The sequence below is a fragment of the Myodes glareolus genome, chromosome 25, assembly GCF_982192425.1.
Source record: "Myodes glareolus chromosome 25, mMyoGla1.1, whole genome shotgun sequence".
Classification (NCBI taxonomy): Eukaryota; Metazoa; Chordata; class Mammalia; order Rodentia; family Cricetidae; genus Myodes; species Myodes glareolus.
In genome coordinates, this window is record NC_142050.1 from 7,045,330 (window position 1) to 7,062,808 (window position 17,479).

The following is a 17,479-nucleotide window of genomic DNA, read 5'->3' on the forward strand; positions in this document are numbered from 1 at the left end:
CCTCCAGTGCCTAGAGATCTGGCATCTATCTCTTCTGACCTCAGTAGGCTCCTGTGTGCACATGGTACATATGCACACATGCGCGCGCGCACACACACACACACACACACACACACAGAGTCATATACATATTAAAAACTTTTTTCAGAAACAGAAAAACATTAACAAATGCAAAATCTTTCAAATTGTTATTAAAAAGTCAAGTTTAGTAAAACAATGTTAGCAAACAGATCTAGTGATTTAAAGTCAGTGGTTCTCAACTTGTGGGTCATGACACCACACAGGTTTTGAATATCAGACATTCTGCATATCAGATATTTACATTATGATTAATAACAACATAAAAAAATACAGTTATGAAGTAATAACAAAGTAACTTATGGTGGGGGTCACAACAACTGTATTAAAGAATCACACAGCACTGGGGGCTGAGAACCATTGCTCTGGATTCTTCACTTCCTAAGATAGTAAAGCCCTTGTTGGCCCTCTAGCCAAGCTGCACTAAACTTTCAAATCTTTGAAGAACATGCTCTCTATTTTACAAAACTTTCAAAATGAAACAAAAACAGAAAAAGAGGCAAAAACTACCTATTTTGTTTAAGCTAGCCAGTTCATTCCTAGACGTTTACTCAAGACAAGGGAATGTCTAAAGACATCTCAATAAATGTTTCTAATTTGTAACATCCAAAGCTTGGAAACAGCCAACATTTCTACTACCAGGGAAATGGATAAGTAAATTGTGGTGCCCTGGATGATGGGAGACTTTTCAGCAACAGAAGCAACTGTTCACACATCCTGCGAAATGCATATAAAAATAAATCTTCTCGTGGGCAGAAGCAATATCTGCCTCAAAAGCAACCAACAGTGGAACAGGTTATTGGAAACACATCAGTATGGGTTAGGGGGAAGCAGGACAGTTTTGCAAAGGATGCGTGATAACTCTGAGTAATGGATGTCTTTGTTATATTGGTTGTAGCAGGTTTCAAGACCATTCATATGCCAAAATCTATCAAAGTGTATACTAAGCATGTTTATTTGTTGAACGTTAGCAACACTATGAATAGTTATTTTAAAAGGCCACAGTGTCTTCAGTATAAGATTGATCAATTAAAGTATCCTTAAAAAGTAAATACCATGAGCAGTTGAGTTTACCTAAAAAAAAAAAAATACAAGAATGGTTCAACATCTAAAATCTCTACTAATATATCAGATTAGCAGGGTAACAACTATTTCAGTACAATAGAACTTCGCTAAAATGCATTACTTATTTATAATAAATAAGGGAAATTGGAAAAATTGAAATATAAGAGAATTTTTTTGACTTAAGAGAGTACTTCAAAAATTTACAGCAAGCATCATGTAATTTTGCTTTTTTCCAGATAATGTGATTTTGTATAAAAGAATATGAAGCTATTCAATCAGAAATAGTAAGTGATTTTCACAGGGTGGCTATGGCTAAAACTCAACATGCCAAAATGAAAACAAGTACTTCTCCAATATGCCCTAGTAGCTAATCAGAAATTGTTGAAAAGAGAATAATTCATACTGACAAAATTTCTTTGGGGAGCCTGGGAATGACCTCATCTAAAGTATGAGATAGAAGAACTTTATAGAAAAGGTGAAAATATTTCCTAGAAGGTGAGAAAGCCTTAGTTGGAAGAACTCAATAGTTTATTTGTAGATTCAACGAGATATTTTATTAAAGTTGGCAATTCTAAAATGTGTTAGAATCAATAATAAGCATAAAATTCATTAAGAATATTTTCTTGTGACATGACGGGATGTTTTTCCTTTTAAGAGTGGTTCTCATCTATCCCAGATGATTGGCCTCTAACTTGCTGTGGATGATCTTGAATATCGATCCTCTTGCCTCCACCTCGTGCACGCTGGGATTGCAGACATTCACTGCCACACAAATTTATACAGTCCTGGGGACTGAATTCAGGGTTTCGCACATGTGTTAATCCTACAGGGTAAGAATAAAACCACTACTACAATTTTGAGCCAAATTTGAAGCCAGTTTTAATTAAATATTGGCCAGGATGATGAACTCTGTCCAGATCCATCCTGGTTTCCCAGAAAACAGCAGCGAGTCACATTTTGCAGAGACTTAAAAAGGTAAGCCCATGAAGCTACCACATTTCCCATCAGGGTCAATCATGGGCAGGAATATATCCTGACATACTTCCTGCCTTCACACCTCCCACCTACATCTAATGAGGGGCAATACCACATTCTGACATACATCCTGCCTACATCCCTCCCTCCTGCATGTGATCAACCAAATCGGGCATAACAGGGTCAAACAAATTTGTTTAAGGGAGTGAAAACATGTGACTTGCTATCTCCCATAAACAGCAGCCTCCAGCATTTCAGAAACTCTTGGTCCTTGGGCAACTGGCTCTGGCGTGCTGGTTAAAGAATCAGGACAGGAAGGTGATAGTGCAGAGAAATCCACATTCTGCATTCTCAACAACTGAAACACACATTAATAACATGGGGGGGGCTTGATTCCTCATACAAAGCTAAAGCCCATATAGATACAAAAGATAACTTTAAAAAGCAAAGCATAGGGGCTGGAGAGATGGCTCAGTGGTTAAGAGCATTGTCTGCTCTTCCAAGGTTCAATTTACGGCAACCACATGGTGGCCCACAACCATCTGTAATGAGGTCTGGTGCCCTCGTCTGGCTTGCAGGCATACACACAGAAAGAATATGGTATACATACTAAATAAATATTAAGAAAAGCAAAGCATAAAATTTTCAGAAAATGACATTAGAATATTTTCATGAGTTTAAGATGTTTTAAAATAACATGCTAAAAGTACAAGACATAAAAGAGAGAAACACATCAAACTGTCACACTATGCACTAAAAGGATAAACACCAGTTACAACCTAGAAGACACTAGCAACCCAGCCACCAAAAGCTTAACATCCAGATGTATAAAGGCCTCTAACAATAAGAACCTAGCATAAAGTACTGAGCATCTTTAGCAATCAAGAGAAACAAAAGCAGCAAAGAAGCAGAAAAGATGAAGGTCCACTGAGCATGTGGAAAAGCTGTTTATTTTATTTCCAGAGAATGAAAATGAAGTGTGGTTTGTGTATTTCCTATTTTCCAGTTAGGAAGAGAATATACTGTGAGGAACAAGTGGAGCAGCAGTCCACGTGAGCCAGGACTCCTGCAACACCCAGAGGACTGTGTGCTTGGGGGCCTCAGAGTGCCACCTCTACTCTACAAGTCAAGGAAACTCGTAGTCTGTCGTGTACAAAAGGAAATGGGACATGTTCATGGCAGGGGTGGTGCGGGAGAATTATCTGTATTCTATCAATCATGTATTTTAATAAAATGCTGATTGGCCAGGCAGGAAGTATAGGCGGGAAAACCAGACAGGAAGTAGAGGTGGGGTGATGAGAACAGGAGAATTCTGAGAAGCAGGAAGCTCCCTCCGTTATTCCTGCCCAGATCACCAAAGAAGCAACATGTGAGCTGACAGCTGGAAAAGGTACCAAGCCATATGGCTAACATAGATGAGAATAATGGGTTAATATAAGTTATAAGAGTTAACAAGAAGCCTGAGCTAATGGGCCAATCAGCTTTATAACTTATAGAGAACTCTGTGTGACTGATTTTCTTTGGGGCTTGCCGGCTGTGGGGTACTGGGCGGGACAGAAACCCCAACAAGCCAGCCCTTCATGTTACACAGGGGCACGGGCAAAAGCAAGACAAGAGGAGAAGCACCTACAATACCACACAGACGAGTGGGAGGAAACATGAAGCGAGATGCTGTCAGGTTGCAAGGTGTTTTATTCTTAAGTAAGAGAAGCTTCAGATTAACTGGAAAAACTGGGATTTAAACCTCCATAGTCTAACTGATGATCTTCAACAAGTTGTGGATTATCTTTCTAAACTGACATGGAAACTGTACTTTATATGAGCATACTTGAATACTGTGTATCTACATGTGTGCATACATGAGCATACTTGAATACTGTGTATCTACATGTGTGCACACACGAGCATACTTGAATACTGTATATCTACATGTGTGCATACATGAGCATACTCGAATATAGTATATCTACATGTGTGCACACATATTCATCACTTAGCATAGTACGTATTACATCAAAGCCATAAAAGAATGATAGTTTTGCTGCTTCATTAATTTCCTATTGTCTTTTGTGATATATGTACATTCTTGTTAAGCCTATATCTGACTATTCTTCTAGTACCCAAATGTTGTTAAGAATCTTGGCAGTGACAGCCAAATGATGGTGAAGTTCAAAATGCAGTGTGGCTCATTAGGGCCTACACACCCTCAGGACGAGCAACAGAACCTGTGAAGGTTATATAAAGTAGGAATTCATCCCCTCAGCAGTATTTAAAAGCCCACCATGTTGTCAAAACTGGCATCCAATAATAAACGAGATGAACAAGGTAACTGCCTCAAGAGAAATAAGAGTTTTACAATGACCCTGTCCAATAGAAAGACCAAAAAACTAAGAAATAATGATTATACTTTTCCTCTTAGCCACATTTTAAAGTTAACAGAAACAAGCTAAACATATATATCGTATATATGTATATGTGCATATGCCATATGTGTCTGTGTGTGTGTGTTTAGTTGGCATATGCATGTTTTTCCTTGTGTTTGGATGTGAAGGAAACCTTACAATGTGTTTTGTAAATTGCCTACTTGCATTTGAGCAACAGTCAACACAACTCACCTTTGGACCCTGTACTCCAACTCCCATTGGTCCTCGAGGGCCTGTGGGCCCCATGTGACCTACTTCTCCCTAGAAAGGAAAGAATATTTAAATATTAAGCACAATGAAAGTAATACATTCCTGCCTTTGATCTCCTCAAAATACATATCAACAAAGTGAGACAATTTTATGTACCTAATTCACACACACACACACACACACACACACACACACACACACACACACGAAGTTCCTTCAGTTACATGAATTTTTATTGTAAGTTTGACTTAAACTGTAGGCCATGTGGTATACACCTGTAGGAACACCTTTCAAGATAATTACAGTACATAACAGTTAAACATACACTGAAAGCCCTACTTATCTCTAACCAAGGGCAACAACAAAACCAGAGAACAACTCAAACATAATGATGTATCTCAAATAAAACAAGTGCCCACAGAAGCACACATTGTAATCTCACCTTGTCTATGCAGAAAGATCTTGTCTTCCCCACACTCCAAAAGACAAATGAATAAATGAACAAACAAGCCAACATATAAATAAATAATCTGAAGGACATAAATGATGATATTCATCTCATATGTGTGCTCCAAGGTGAGCAAGCTTTTCTGAGAGGTATCATTTATTTATTTAACACAATAAATAGTGATCCTTGAGGCAATGTGGAAGGTAACTAATTGTAATAACTGCCTCTCTCCAAGCAATGAGGAAGAATTCCAAATTAAATGATAATATGATTCCAAAATTCAAGGAAAACTTTGACTATTTATGTCATTTCTGTCTCCATCTTTTTAGGTACTACAAGTTGAAGCCACTGTGGAAATGCTGGTGAGAATGCACGCTCACCAACCCAGAGAGGGTTGCCGTATTGATGGCTACTTGCACTGTTAGAATAGGGTCTTAATAATTAAAAATAAGACAAGATATAAATAAAGGTTATAGAAATAAAAGCATTTTAAAGCAAAAAGAATATGTATTATGCCTTCCAAGCCATTAATAATAGCAGTATCACTTAGCATAGAATGTTCTGATTTTTTAAGTTAATTCCATCTGTTCTCTTGCAATGTCATTGAACATCAATCATAATCAACAATAATACCATAAATGTATTACATTTTTCTATCATTCAGAAAGTTACCTTGGAACCAGGTAGGCCTTGTCCTGGGGGTCCTTGTGGACCAGGTGGACCAATTGGACCTTGAATCCCCTTTAGAATAAAAGTTTTAAATGTTATTAGTGAAATTAAGATATTTGGGGGGAACGCCTTGTGTCTTCTGAAGTGAAGGCATAGCTCTGCATTACAAGCTGCTGACACCACACCAACTACTGACTGGACCACTGGAAGCATCCGAGCAATCACCACTGTGTAGACCCCAATGCATAGCCTTTCCTTCTAGGATGGGAAGAGAAATGACAGTTGGTTCACGAGAATACCTGGAATAAATCTCATGCTTCCCATGGACACCTTTAATCCCAGCACTTGGGAGGCAACAAGACCAGGCCAGCCTGGTCTATATAGTGAGTTACAGATCCGCTAATGCTATATGGCAAGATCTTGTCTTAAAAAACAAAAACAACTCATGCTTCCTAGTAGAATTAGGCATATGGATGTGGACTAGGTTCTGACTATTAGGATGAGGATAGAGTGATTTATGTGAGTTCTCATTCATTCTCAGTCAGTGGTTCTCAACCTTCCCAGTGCTGTGACCCTTTAATACGGTTCCTCATGGTGTGGTGACCCCCAGACATACAATTATTTTTGTTACTTCTTCCTAACTGTAATTTCCTACTATTATTATGACTCATAATGTAAATATTTGTGTTTCCCTATGGTCTAAGACAACTCTTGTGCCCTACAGCTTCAGATGTCTAAAAGAGATTCAAAGGCTGTGCTCTGTTGGGAATTTTATTCAGTGTCAGGAAAGAGAAGATGTGGCCCCCACCGGAAAAAGAAAATTAAAGGCTATCAAGATAAAATATTAAAACTATGATTGTTCTCACACCATAAACTGCAACAGTAGAAATAATATGTATAAGACACATTATTAATTTATTCTTGTATACTGCAAAAAGCCATCTCCTTTGCTCCAGTTAGATAGTACAGCTGCTTGTTTATTTTTAAAATATAAATATTGGGGCTGGAAAGTCGGTTCAGTGACCAAGAGCCCTTACTACTATAGCAGAATGTTTAAGTTCACAGCAGCCACATGGCAGCTGGCAATCAACAGTAACTCCAGTTCTAGGGAGTCTGATGCCCTCTTCTGGACTCCACAGGTAGTAGGCATGCACATAGTAAACATACATAAATACAGGCAAATACTCATACATATAAAATAAAATAAATACATTTTAAAATAAAATACAAATATCATTCCTTTTTCTCCAGTTGATGAGACTGAGTAGTCCCACAATTTAGGGGAACGACCGTGGTTCCAAGAAGGGACCTTCTCTCATTTATAGCTGTCTACAATCATCTAACAGACAAAGAACAGAATACCACAGTATGTACATGGTACATTTATAGTTGTATATCCACGTATGGTTACTTTTGTTCCATTTCACTCTGAAAAACATCTGAGGTGATCGAGTGCCTAAATATTTAATTAAAATATGAAGACCATTTGAAGGACGTTGTCTACAGGTTGCTTGAAACAGATTTTCCTCATAAATATTTGAACGGGGAAATCTATTTCTATAAGGAATCAACACAAAAGGGAGTGATGAGCACAAGAACATGACAGACGAAATTTAAGAACGGAATCGGACGACTGCATAAGCAGAGATTAAGTACCATTTGTGCCATTTCTCTTAAAGGAGAAAATGAATTCTTTGCAGTTTACAAACACTTCCACTCATTCTGTTCCCCATTAACAGGGTCACTTACAGGGTCAGCCCTGTAAAGACATCTTGCCTCTAAGTTTTTGTTTTTCTTTTATAACGAAGAAAGGGCATATAAAAATCCAAAGAAATAAAAAAAAACTTTTTCACTAAAAATATAACAGTCTCCATTAAGAACTAGCATTAAAGGGAACAGGAAGGCAGGAAGCCACAGGTGGGAGGTCCAGAATCCCCAGACCATCTGGACAGACTGGCCTGTCTTTGAACCTCATTGTCAGTCACAGACTAGTATCTCAGCCTCAAGAAACCACAAAACCCAGAATCTAACAGTGCTGCCAGGATCCCAGGACCAGAAGGTAGCCCTGTAGGGCCCAGCAAACCGTAGATCCTGAGAGTCAACCCAGGATCATCAGTAGCCAGAATACCAAGGTCTGATTGTTATTGACACCTATTTATAGATTGACCTTGATGTTTTCTGCACCATAGCCTTCCTAACATATTAGACTGGGAATTCTGCCCAGGGGGAGGAAGTGGGAAAAGGAATAGTAGACAACCTTACTATTGCTTGGGATAACAAATATGTAGTAATAAGGATTTTAAAATATTCGAAGGAATAAACTCACATTTCAGGTCAACAATGAGACTTGGAATTACCTCACTTTCAAACCTTTATCTTCCATCATCCCTCTAGGTCAAGGGAGGACTATGCATTCTCCAGGAAATGTAATAATTCAAACTGTAGCCATCAGTCTTTACTCAAATGAGCTCGCCACTCTCTAACCAGGACAAGTCTATATTTGCTGGTGGCTTTGATGAAACAAGACTGCATGGCTAAGGGCAGAGTAGGAACAACAGCAGATAGTGCTGATGTTTGGGCTTCACACGTTTGACACAGCTTTCCAGCTTCCCTGGGTACCAGATTTTCGAAGCAGTTCAAGCTCTGAGAATGCAGCCATCCTTCCTTTCTTCTGACTACAGAGGCCCCACGTCCTTTACAAACAAATCCCATCATGGTCTGCTTCTTTTGGGGAAGGATGCCTTTAAGGTAACTAGTCAGCCCTGATTCCAGTACTTCCTTCAATCCCAATACTATACTTGAGGTAGGCGGATATAGGGAATTTGAAACACTCCTCTGTTGGCACTAGAGCTGACAATACAGAAACTTTAAAGAGGAAAACACACACGCCAGTAAATGAGAAAATACTTATCTGCCAAGGGAGACTACAAATATAAAATTTTATACCAAAACACTTACCTGTTAATAAGGTATTAACAGAGAAAGACATAGCACCAAGAAACACATAATTTATCTTCTGAATTTCTGAAGGCCCTAAAATTATAATCTCCTCATGACACATTTTATCCTTTCTTGCATTATTCTGAACTTACAATCTGCTGGAATTCAATTGTCAAATGAGCACAAAAATGCTCACAGGCCTGGTCCTCCCTGAATACCGGGATGAAATGTCTGTGCCAAGGAAGGGGAAGCAAGAATCATTTACCTGTTCTCCTTGACTTCCGATACCAGGAACACCCATTGGTCCCTGGGGGCCCACAGGTCCAAAATCACCCTGTCAAAATATGAGTAGACAAAAGCTAATTTACTATGCCTTGCTAATCCAGAACTGGCCTAGATTAAGAGCTATCTTTATGCTTTGAACACACTCAGCATGGAAAGTCCAACCTACACTCTCTTTCAACAACCTGTAGTTCAGACGTGCCAAAATGGTGGTGTCTTCACTGTTCCATCTAAACGGGCTATTGTTCATGAAATTGTTATTATTTATTTTAATTTCTGAGATCAGAACATGATTACATCATTTACCCCTCCCTGCTCTGCCCAGCAAACCTCTCCATATACCCCTCCTTGCTATTTTTCAGATTCATGACCTCTAATTGTTGTTACTTTCTCTATATATGTATTTGAATATATAAATATTCCTGAATATTTAAGAACAACCTAGAATTCATATCAGTTTACACTTAGCAGTCATTTCTCTTACAACTTAAGCTGTATAAAGCTATTTCAAAAACGCAAACATTTCCTTATGGAGGGAGCACAGCTCATATTCAAGAGTATAATATTAATAAAGTATGAGAAAATAAATTGAAAAAATATTTCTAAATTTTTCAAATAACATGTCAAAAATTAAGAAATGAAAGGAACCAAAATGAAGGAGCCCAAACTTCTCCAAGAAAAGAAAGAAGTTACAGTGAGGGCGGGTATGGTGGCACACTGTTAATTCTAGCACTCAGGAAGCTGAGGCAGGCAGATCTGGGGAAGTCAGCTATCAGCCTCGTCTACACAGCAGGTTCTTCTCCAGCCAGGGCCTGTTAGACCCTGTCTCAAAAGATGGCTATATGTGAGAGTACTTAGGTCCTAGGTTGCTTATGAAATAGAACTAACAGAATTTGCGGCCGACTGGGAAGAACCCAGGGTCTTTGAAGGAAGAGAGCTACCACTTATCGGGAAGGAGAAAGCAAGCGAGGCTGGGGTGAAAGTCACACCGGAAGCTCTGTTCCAGACTTACTAAATTTGAAAAGCCTAAAAGCTGATACCTAAGCAAAGACAATAAGTAGGAGAGATTGGGATTAGGGAACTCAATTTGAGGGTCCTCAAAAGAGTGACAAAAGTTAGTGCCATGCCTGGGTGACTTTACCAAGAAACAGAGGTCAGAGACAAGTCTTTCTAAAACTCCAGTCTTTAGAGGTCAGAGAAATGGAATAGCAACATGGACTAAGAAGAGCACCCAGACAGACCAAGAAGAGAGACAGATTCAAAGGGGGAGGGTCAATAAGAGCTACAGTTAGGTCAAGTACACCACTGAGCAGCATGAACAAATTCGCTTCGTTTGTCTTAATGCCAAGTATATTTAGAATACATCAGGGAGAGTCAATGTTTTCGGGCAGGGTCCTTGAGACTGGACCTACGGCCCAATTCATTGAGACAGATTCCCAGCCTTCTTTTTACATTTTATTTTGATGTCCAAGCTCTCAATGTTGTTTTTGTTAACCTTGAACTTACTCTGTGGTCTGGTCTTGAATCTGAGATTCCCCCTCCCTAAGCCTCCAGAGCAGCTGGAATTACAAACCTGTACCTCCAGGCCCAGTTAGCAAACCTTGCTTTGGAAGGTTGGATAATGAATCTTTTTGTCTTGACAGCCAATATAAGGTCTGCTTTGTAACAGAAGGTTGCTGCTTTAGTAGCATGTAAACAGCCATAGGGGAAATGTAAATGATCAGGTCTGCCGGTGTGCCAGTGACATTTGGTTCAAAAAGACAGGCAGGCAACTTGGGCTAAATAGTTATTAATGAACAAAATCACATAAGTGGATCAGATTTTATATAAATAAAAGCATGTTTAACTTGTGTCAAGGCACACCCTAGAATAAAAATATGCTTAGTTGTATTCAGAGATAGAATGTTCTAATTCAGAACTTGATCCCTTCATCCCCAGGGGCCTTGTACTCAGTGGGTGTCATGCCTTGTCTACTTTAATCGTCTTTAAAACTACTTTTTGTGTCTCCACTTCCCAGATGACCTTCAAGAATGACGAGATGACAGCAGTTAGCTTCAAGTCTGCTGACTCCAGAATCCAGCTCAAAACCAATAATTTACAATTAGTCAGTACAGAAAGCAAAGACCCCCTTTTATGATTTTTTGTTCGTGGCAGGTCCCCGGGAGAGCAGCTTGCGGTGGGACCATGTGGCGGCAGGCAGCGGACTCTGGGAGCATCCAGTCCCAGACAGAGACTGGCTGCGGGTCCCTGCAAGATCCCCAGAGCGGTTGCTGGTCCCAGACAGGGAGACGCATGGCAGGCAGGAGACAGAGACATGGATAGACACAATATATAGAGTGAGGTTGAATATTTATTCAGGGTTTTCTGGAGGGGGAAGGGAAAAGGGGTGACAGAAAGAGAAGAAGAGAAAGAGACAGAGAAGGTGGAAACTGGGAGACTGCGAGCCCCAAGAGAGGACAGTAAGTGATCTAAGATGGCGGCAGGAGGGAGGGGCCGCCATGAGTGGGCGTGGCTTGCCTCTTAAAGAGACAAAACCCATAAAACCACCTTCTTCATGCAGAGATTGCAATTAAACGTCTATGCTGTCCTCAGTGTTTGTTCTAGCACTGCTCATAAGAGCAAAGTAAATAACCAATTTAAATGTTTAACAATGTAGAAATGGGTAAAGAAAATGTGGTATCACACAACTGAACTCTTTCAGTCGTAAGGAATGAAGTTATATCATTTGTGATACAACTGTGAGCCACCATTTAACAGCTGAGTCATCTCTCCAGCCCCCATCTTTTTAAAAATGGAAACAACTAGGCCAGCAAGATGGCTCAGCGGTTGAAAGTGTTTGGCACACAAGCCCGGCAGTCTGAGTTTGACCCCTGGGACAAATGTACAGGGGGAAGGAGGAGACCAACTCTACAAAGCAAACCTTTAATCACTATATGAAGTAATGAATAAATATTTAAATGTTTTCAAATGGGTACAACTGGAGAGAATGATCCAAAGAGAATTATGATAGTCTTCAAAAGACATATGCTTTCTCTTGCTCATGTTCCTCGATTTTATGAGTTACATAGAATCCTGTATGCACATATGACTTCAAAGTAGAAGCACAACTGTCTATGGGAACTCCTGGGCTGGAGAAAGGAGGATCATGGGAAGGAGAATATGCCAAACTTATAAAATATGCTTATATGAAAATATCTTTATATTACACAGTACTATGTAAAAATTAATCATTTTATTAAAGAAAATAAATATCTGTGCTGTAAGTACTTTGTAGGGCCATATTATACAGGCCCATATTTCTACATTGTATGGTGGCCAGAATTTCAGGCCACAGTGTGCACCTGCCGCACAGAAGTGGGTCACCTAGCCTTTCCAGACAAACTGACACCATCCTAAACGAAGGGTCAGGCTATGCTAACGTCCTCTGCTCCTTCTTTGTAATTTGGGAGGTCACTTGGGAAAGAGGTGTTAATTCAGTCTTCATGACAGAGCAGGCATACAGAGCAGGAAGATAGACAGGAAGATGTGACAAACTGGCTATAGAAAGGTGTGGAAGTGACCATAGCCATTCTCCCCGCTACCTAGGAAACAGAATGCTAATGAATTTCCCCCTCCGTTTACATTTTGGTATAAGAGCTGTTTGGAGAATAAATGTGGGTTATTTTCAGGTTGTGAACTCAGGACTTTATGAGGGATCCCTGAAAACTCCCTCCCTATAAAAGTCATATGAGTTGTGTCTTTAATCCTACACCTCTCCACTCCAGTTTGAGAAATAATTTATGGTCCAGGCTGGTCTCGGACCCTAACAGTACTTCATTATTTTATTTACCGATTATATATCTGTGAGCCTTAAGATAGGAGTATTACATTGTCACTTGAATCACACAGCAAAGTTTCTGAACTTTAAGTTTTAGTTAAAATAACAGAAGAAGAAGAAAAAAAAAAAGACCAGGGAGGAGAGAGTGGACAAGGGTGGTTTGTAAGGGAGCAACAAATAAAAGCTTTTCTGTGTGATAGTGTCCAGGTGTTTCAAGGTTTTCTTTGCATAAACTGCAGATGTGGAAGCACAAATGCCTGTCGCAGGAATCCTTGAGAGGCTAATGCTCACAGCGACCACCATGCTCTCGCAGCTCCAAAGGAAGAACAAAGCATTTTGCATTTCACAGTTGCAGTTACTCTTGGAACTGACCTATTTGAACCAAGATTTGTATTAGATCTAAAATTTGCATGATTCACTGTTTTTATCATTATTTTTGCTAATTAAATACAGTCAGAAGAGAATATATCACTGCTAATTGAAACTAGACACTTGAAATAATCTTCAGTTATTATTGTAATATAAGTAATATAATGATATGCTTAGAGGCTGACAAATGACTCGTGATTGAGATGGGGTCTCTAGCTTTTGCATATATCTTTTTTACATTTATTTTATTATTCCTGCAGGTTTGCACGTGAATGTTTGTTTATGCCATTTCTATTTCACCCTCTCTCCCCCAACTGCTCATGTGCTCTCCACTTCCTCTAAAATTCATGACCTTTTACTTATGCATGTGTGTGTGCATGTGTGTTAAGGCAGTGTTAGCTAGGACCTGGCAGTAAGACTACAAGATTCACAAACCACAGACACCGGGCAATGTTATGGAGCATAGTGAAGCAAGAGTACTTTGTCATCATGTCTAGACACAAGTAAATTAATAATAAAAAATGTTCAAATCTCAAGAAACATTCAGACATCCAATACATTGTCTAAAATTGGGTGCTTCTGCTTTTTTTTTAAAATTTAACTGGTTGTAGCTCATCCACAACTATTTTCCCATAACTGCTAGAGGAAATTTATTTAAAAACTCAATTATAAAATTATCTCCACTCCCTGAGAGCATTCAATTCAATGCCAGTCTGTGCTTCTGTGAATGTGCCTCAAACTAGCCAAAACAAGCTCAAATTCTACAGAAATCTTAGTTTGCATCTTTATCCTGAGTTGGTACTGGCTTCGACCAGCATGGGTCTCCCTCACTGCAATGAGCCAATGACCTTTGTCTAACATTAGGCAGACTCTGAAAGTCCCTGCTAAAGGACAGAAATACAGTGGTGTAGAAGGTCCTTCTGTATTTGTGTTGCTTTCATTGGTTGAATAAGGAAACTGCCATGACCTTTTGATAGGGCAGAACTGAGGTAGGCGGGGAGCACAGAACTGAATTCTGGGGGAAGAAAGCAGAGTCAGGGAGAGCCGCCATGAAACTGCCAGGTCAGACATGCTGAATCTTTCCCCGTAAGCCACGACCTTGTGGTGACATACAGATTATTAGAAATGGATTGAATCAAGATGTGAGAGTTAGCCAATAAGAGGCTAGAGCTAATGGACCAAGCAGTAATTTAATTAATACAATTTCTGTGTGATTATTTCGGGGGTTAAGCTAGCTGGGTGGCCAGGACAAACAAGGGGCTCCGCTTCTTCTGCTACAAGATAGTTTTCTTAAACAAGTTCCTTTACTCTAGCTTCATTTTAAGATAATATTTTTTAGTGAGAGCCCAAGGATGTAAAGATAGGTATATAGATGCATAGATACATATTCATGTAATATATTACAGTCAATATGTTTTTTTAATTTTTGAGGTCATAATATAATTGTACCATTTCTCCTTCCCCTTCCTCTCTTCATCAGATACTTTTCTTTACCAAGTGTGTTCTTTACCAAGAAGTATCTTTTGCTAATATCTGGTTTCAAAGATGTATTGCTGATGACAGAATGCATTGAAAGTTAGTACTCAAATAAGTGAGGAATCATTTGAAATATAGATAATATGAATTTTCACATTATAATTAATCCTGTATAGTAAAATACCTAACATTTACTAGCTTATAATTACCTAGATACCTGTGTGGGATGGTTGTCTTACTATATGCAACTCAAACTGCACACGAATAAAGAGCAATGTCAAAAATAATTTTACTTTATAATGGTTTCCACTATATACTTTATATGCAATACCTTATCCCCTTTGATTGACAGGCCTTGCAATCCTTGTGGGCCAATTGGTCCTTCAGAACCCTTTTCACCCTAAAATCAAATTGGAAAGGTATCAATGCACAAAGAAAACTAAGACTTTTAAGAGTTTCTATTACAGTTACTGAGAATTATGGTTCACATTAATGGTGTTTAAATCAAGCATCTAAACTCTCTGTTTATTCAAAATGAGTAATTCAAACTTTGAGATTTGCAACTCAGAAATAAAAAAAAAAGGTTGGTTTTAACATTAAAACAGGAATGAGTCTATCCAAGAAAGGCACATATACAGCACCACTCAAGCTGAAAAAGAGCTAAATTCCAATCCCATCAGAGAAGCAACCAATCTTGTGGTGTGGCTAGTGATAGCAAGCCGCTTTTCCTTACTAATGACAGAAATGGGTTTGTGGTGATACGGAAAATTTGTCTCTCCTGTGACTAATGCTTGTTGAAATTGGATTATTGATTCAATGCTTCAATTTATAAAAATCAACTGAAAATGTAAGGTTATAAGGATTCATGGAAAATCTTGAATAAGCTATGATAATAACGTGTGTGTGTGTGTGTGTGTGTGTGTGTGTGTGCATGTGTAATTTGCCTGAATGTGTGTGTGCCACATGCATTTCCAACGCCATCAGAAGCCAGAAAAGGGCATTAGATCCCCTGGAACTTGAGTTACATGTGATCATGAGTCAAAACTGGGTTCTCTGGAGGGGCAGCTAATACTCTTAATTACTCCAACTCCATATTGGATTACTTTTATGTGGTATAAGAATATGCTGGACATGCCATTGAGGCATTCCATGGAATATTGTACTCTCTAGTATCTTAGTAATTAACATAATATTCTCAACCCCTCCTCTGCTTTAACACACAGAGATAGAAAGAGAAATATTCTGGCTACTTGAATTTCCTAGATTTTTGGGCTCTAGACATAACTAGAAGTCTACTAGGTGTGAAAATACTTAGGAAACCACATAAAATTTTCTGAAACATAGTAATAAATTGCATCTTAGGGATGATTCCTTGGCAGTCAAAGGCATTTCATGTGTAAGGTAACCTTATCCCACACATTATTTCCAATCTATAATAAATTTAACAAAGAAAAATTTTAAAATTTAACCCATCTATCTCTCACGATTTAGTGTCTATTGCTTTAGCTAACTGCTTTCCCCTCTTGAAACGTAAGTTTCTCATGGGTACCGAATGTTGATCATGATAAGAGAGGTAAGAGCAAGATGCTTAGAGCCACGTGGCTGTCTAAGGGCTCAGACCTGAGAAAGAATGTGTCGAGATTCTTAGACACTTGGAGAGCAGCACATGGTTCTCAGGGTTGTGTGTATACCCCAACATGTATGTTTCAGAGAAAGACTTCGGAAATGACAAAAGATTTCAAGCATATCTCTTATTCTGAAAGTTTGTGGATAGGCTCAAAGTACCTTGGACAACTGTTTTCTATGTGGCCACTGGCAGATATACTATAGATGGAAGACCAGGGGTTGGCCAACCACAGACCACTAACCAGACCCGCCGCCTACTTCTGTCAGTGTGGTTTGATTGGTCAGCCACAGCCCTCATTTATACACTGTCTGTGGCTATTTTCAGACTACAACAGAGCCAAGGCATTGTACAGTCATCAGGGGCTCAGAAAGCTTGAAGAACCTGCTCTTTTGGGCCTTTACAGAAAGAACTGCCAACACACACAGAGAGGAAGCAGTTGGAAGTCTGCTTTCCCAACTCCAGGTCAGCAGCGACTCTTTCAGAATGTTTTGTTCTTTCTTTGTAATGAAATTACTCTTCTTATGATATTGGCAACAATACTATTAAAACTGGAGCGTTAAACTCTCTTTCTTATCTGAGTTTAGTAAAACAAAGCTGTAAGCCAAGGGTTGCCATAGCTACACTCAGTAACTTAAGTTCGGGACCCAAAACAAATACGTGTAGCTTTAGTGCCTATAAACTAAGATAACTTTTAATTAATACACAATAATTACACAAAATGCAAGTCTGCTGATTACTTGCTTTATAATTATAAATTTCATGCATATGTGCTTTCATGTTATTGAGAAATTTGCATATTCTTTTACTTAGAAGGGTGAAAATGGCCAGGAGAATGCTTGACTTCTAACAGTTTATAATCCATGACGGTGTAAGACAAAGCACTTTTTCCACTGCTTCAGAAGCTTTTGTTACCTTTGGTCCTGGAAACCCTTCTCCTGGTGGGCCCCTCTCTCCTGGCGTTCCCTCAGGACCACGGGGACCCTGGTTAGGGTAGGAAAGAGTGGGGAGGAGAACAGAGGTGAGAATGGGAGATGGCAAGATGGGAGGGGAAAAAGCAAGAGAGAATGGTGAGTTTCTGCTCCCACAGACATGGTGACAAT

The 17,479-nt window shown here is 39.2% G+C and overlaps 1 protein-coding gene across 1 annotated transcript in view; it reads right to left on the bottom strand.

The window, feature by feature from the left end:
* Nucleotides 1-17,479, bottom strand: part of Col28a1 (collagen type XXVIII alpha 1 chain) — a 159,892-nt gene that overhangs the window by 84,561 nt on the left and 57,852 nt on the right. Inside the window, exons 14-18 of the mRNA XM_048448926.3 lie at nucleotides 17,292-17,360; nucleotides 15,084-15,152; nucleotides 9,074-9,142; nucleotides 5,872-5,940; nucleotides 4,734-4,802 (exon numbers count right to left, since the gene is read on the bottom strand). Of these exons, the coding sequence (XP_048304883.3) occupies nucleotides 4,734-4,802; nucleotides 5,872-5,940; nucleotides 9,074-9,142; nucleotides 15,084-15,152; nucleotides 17,292-17,360 (345 nt within the window). The remainder of the gene's footprint in view (nucleotides 1-4,733; nucleotides 4,803-5,871; nucleotides 5,941-9,073; nucleotides 9,143-15,083; nucleotides 15,153-17,291; nucleotides 17,361-17,479) is intronic.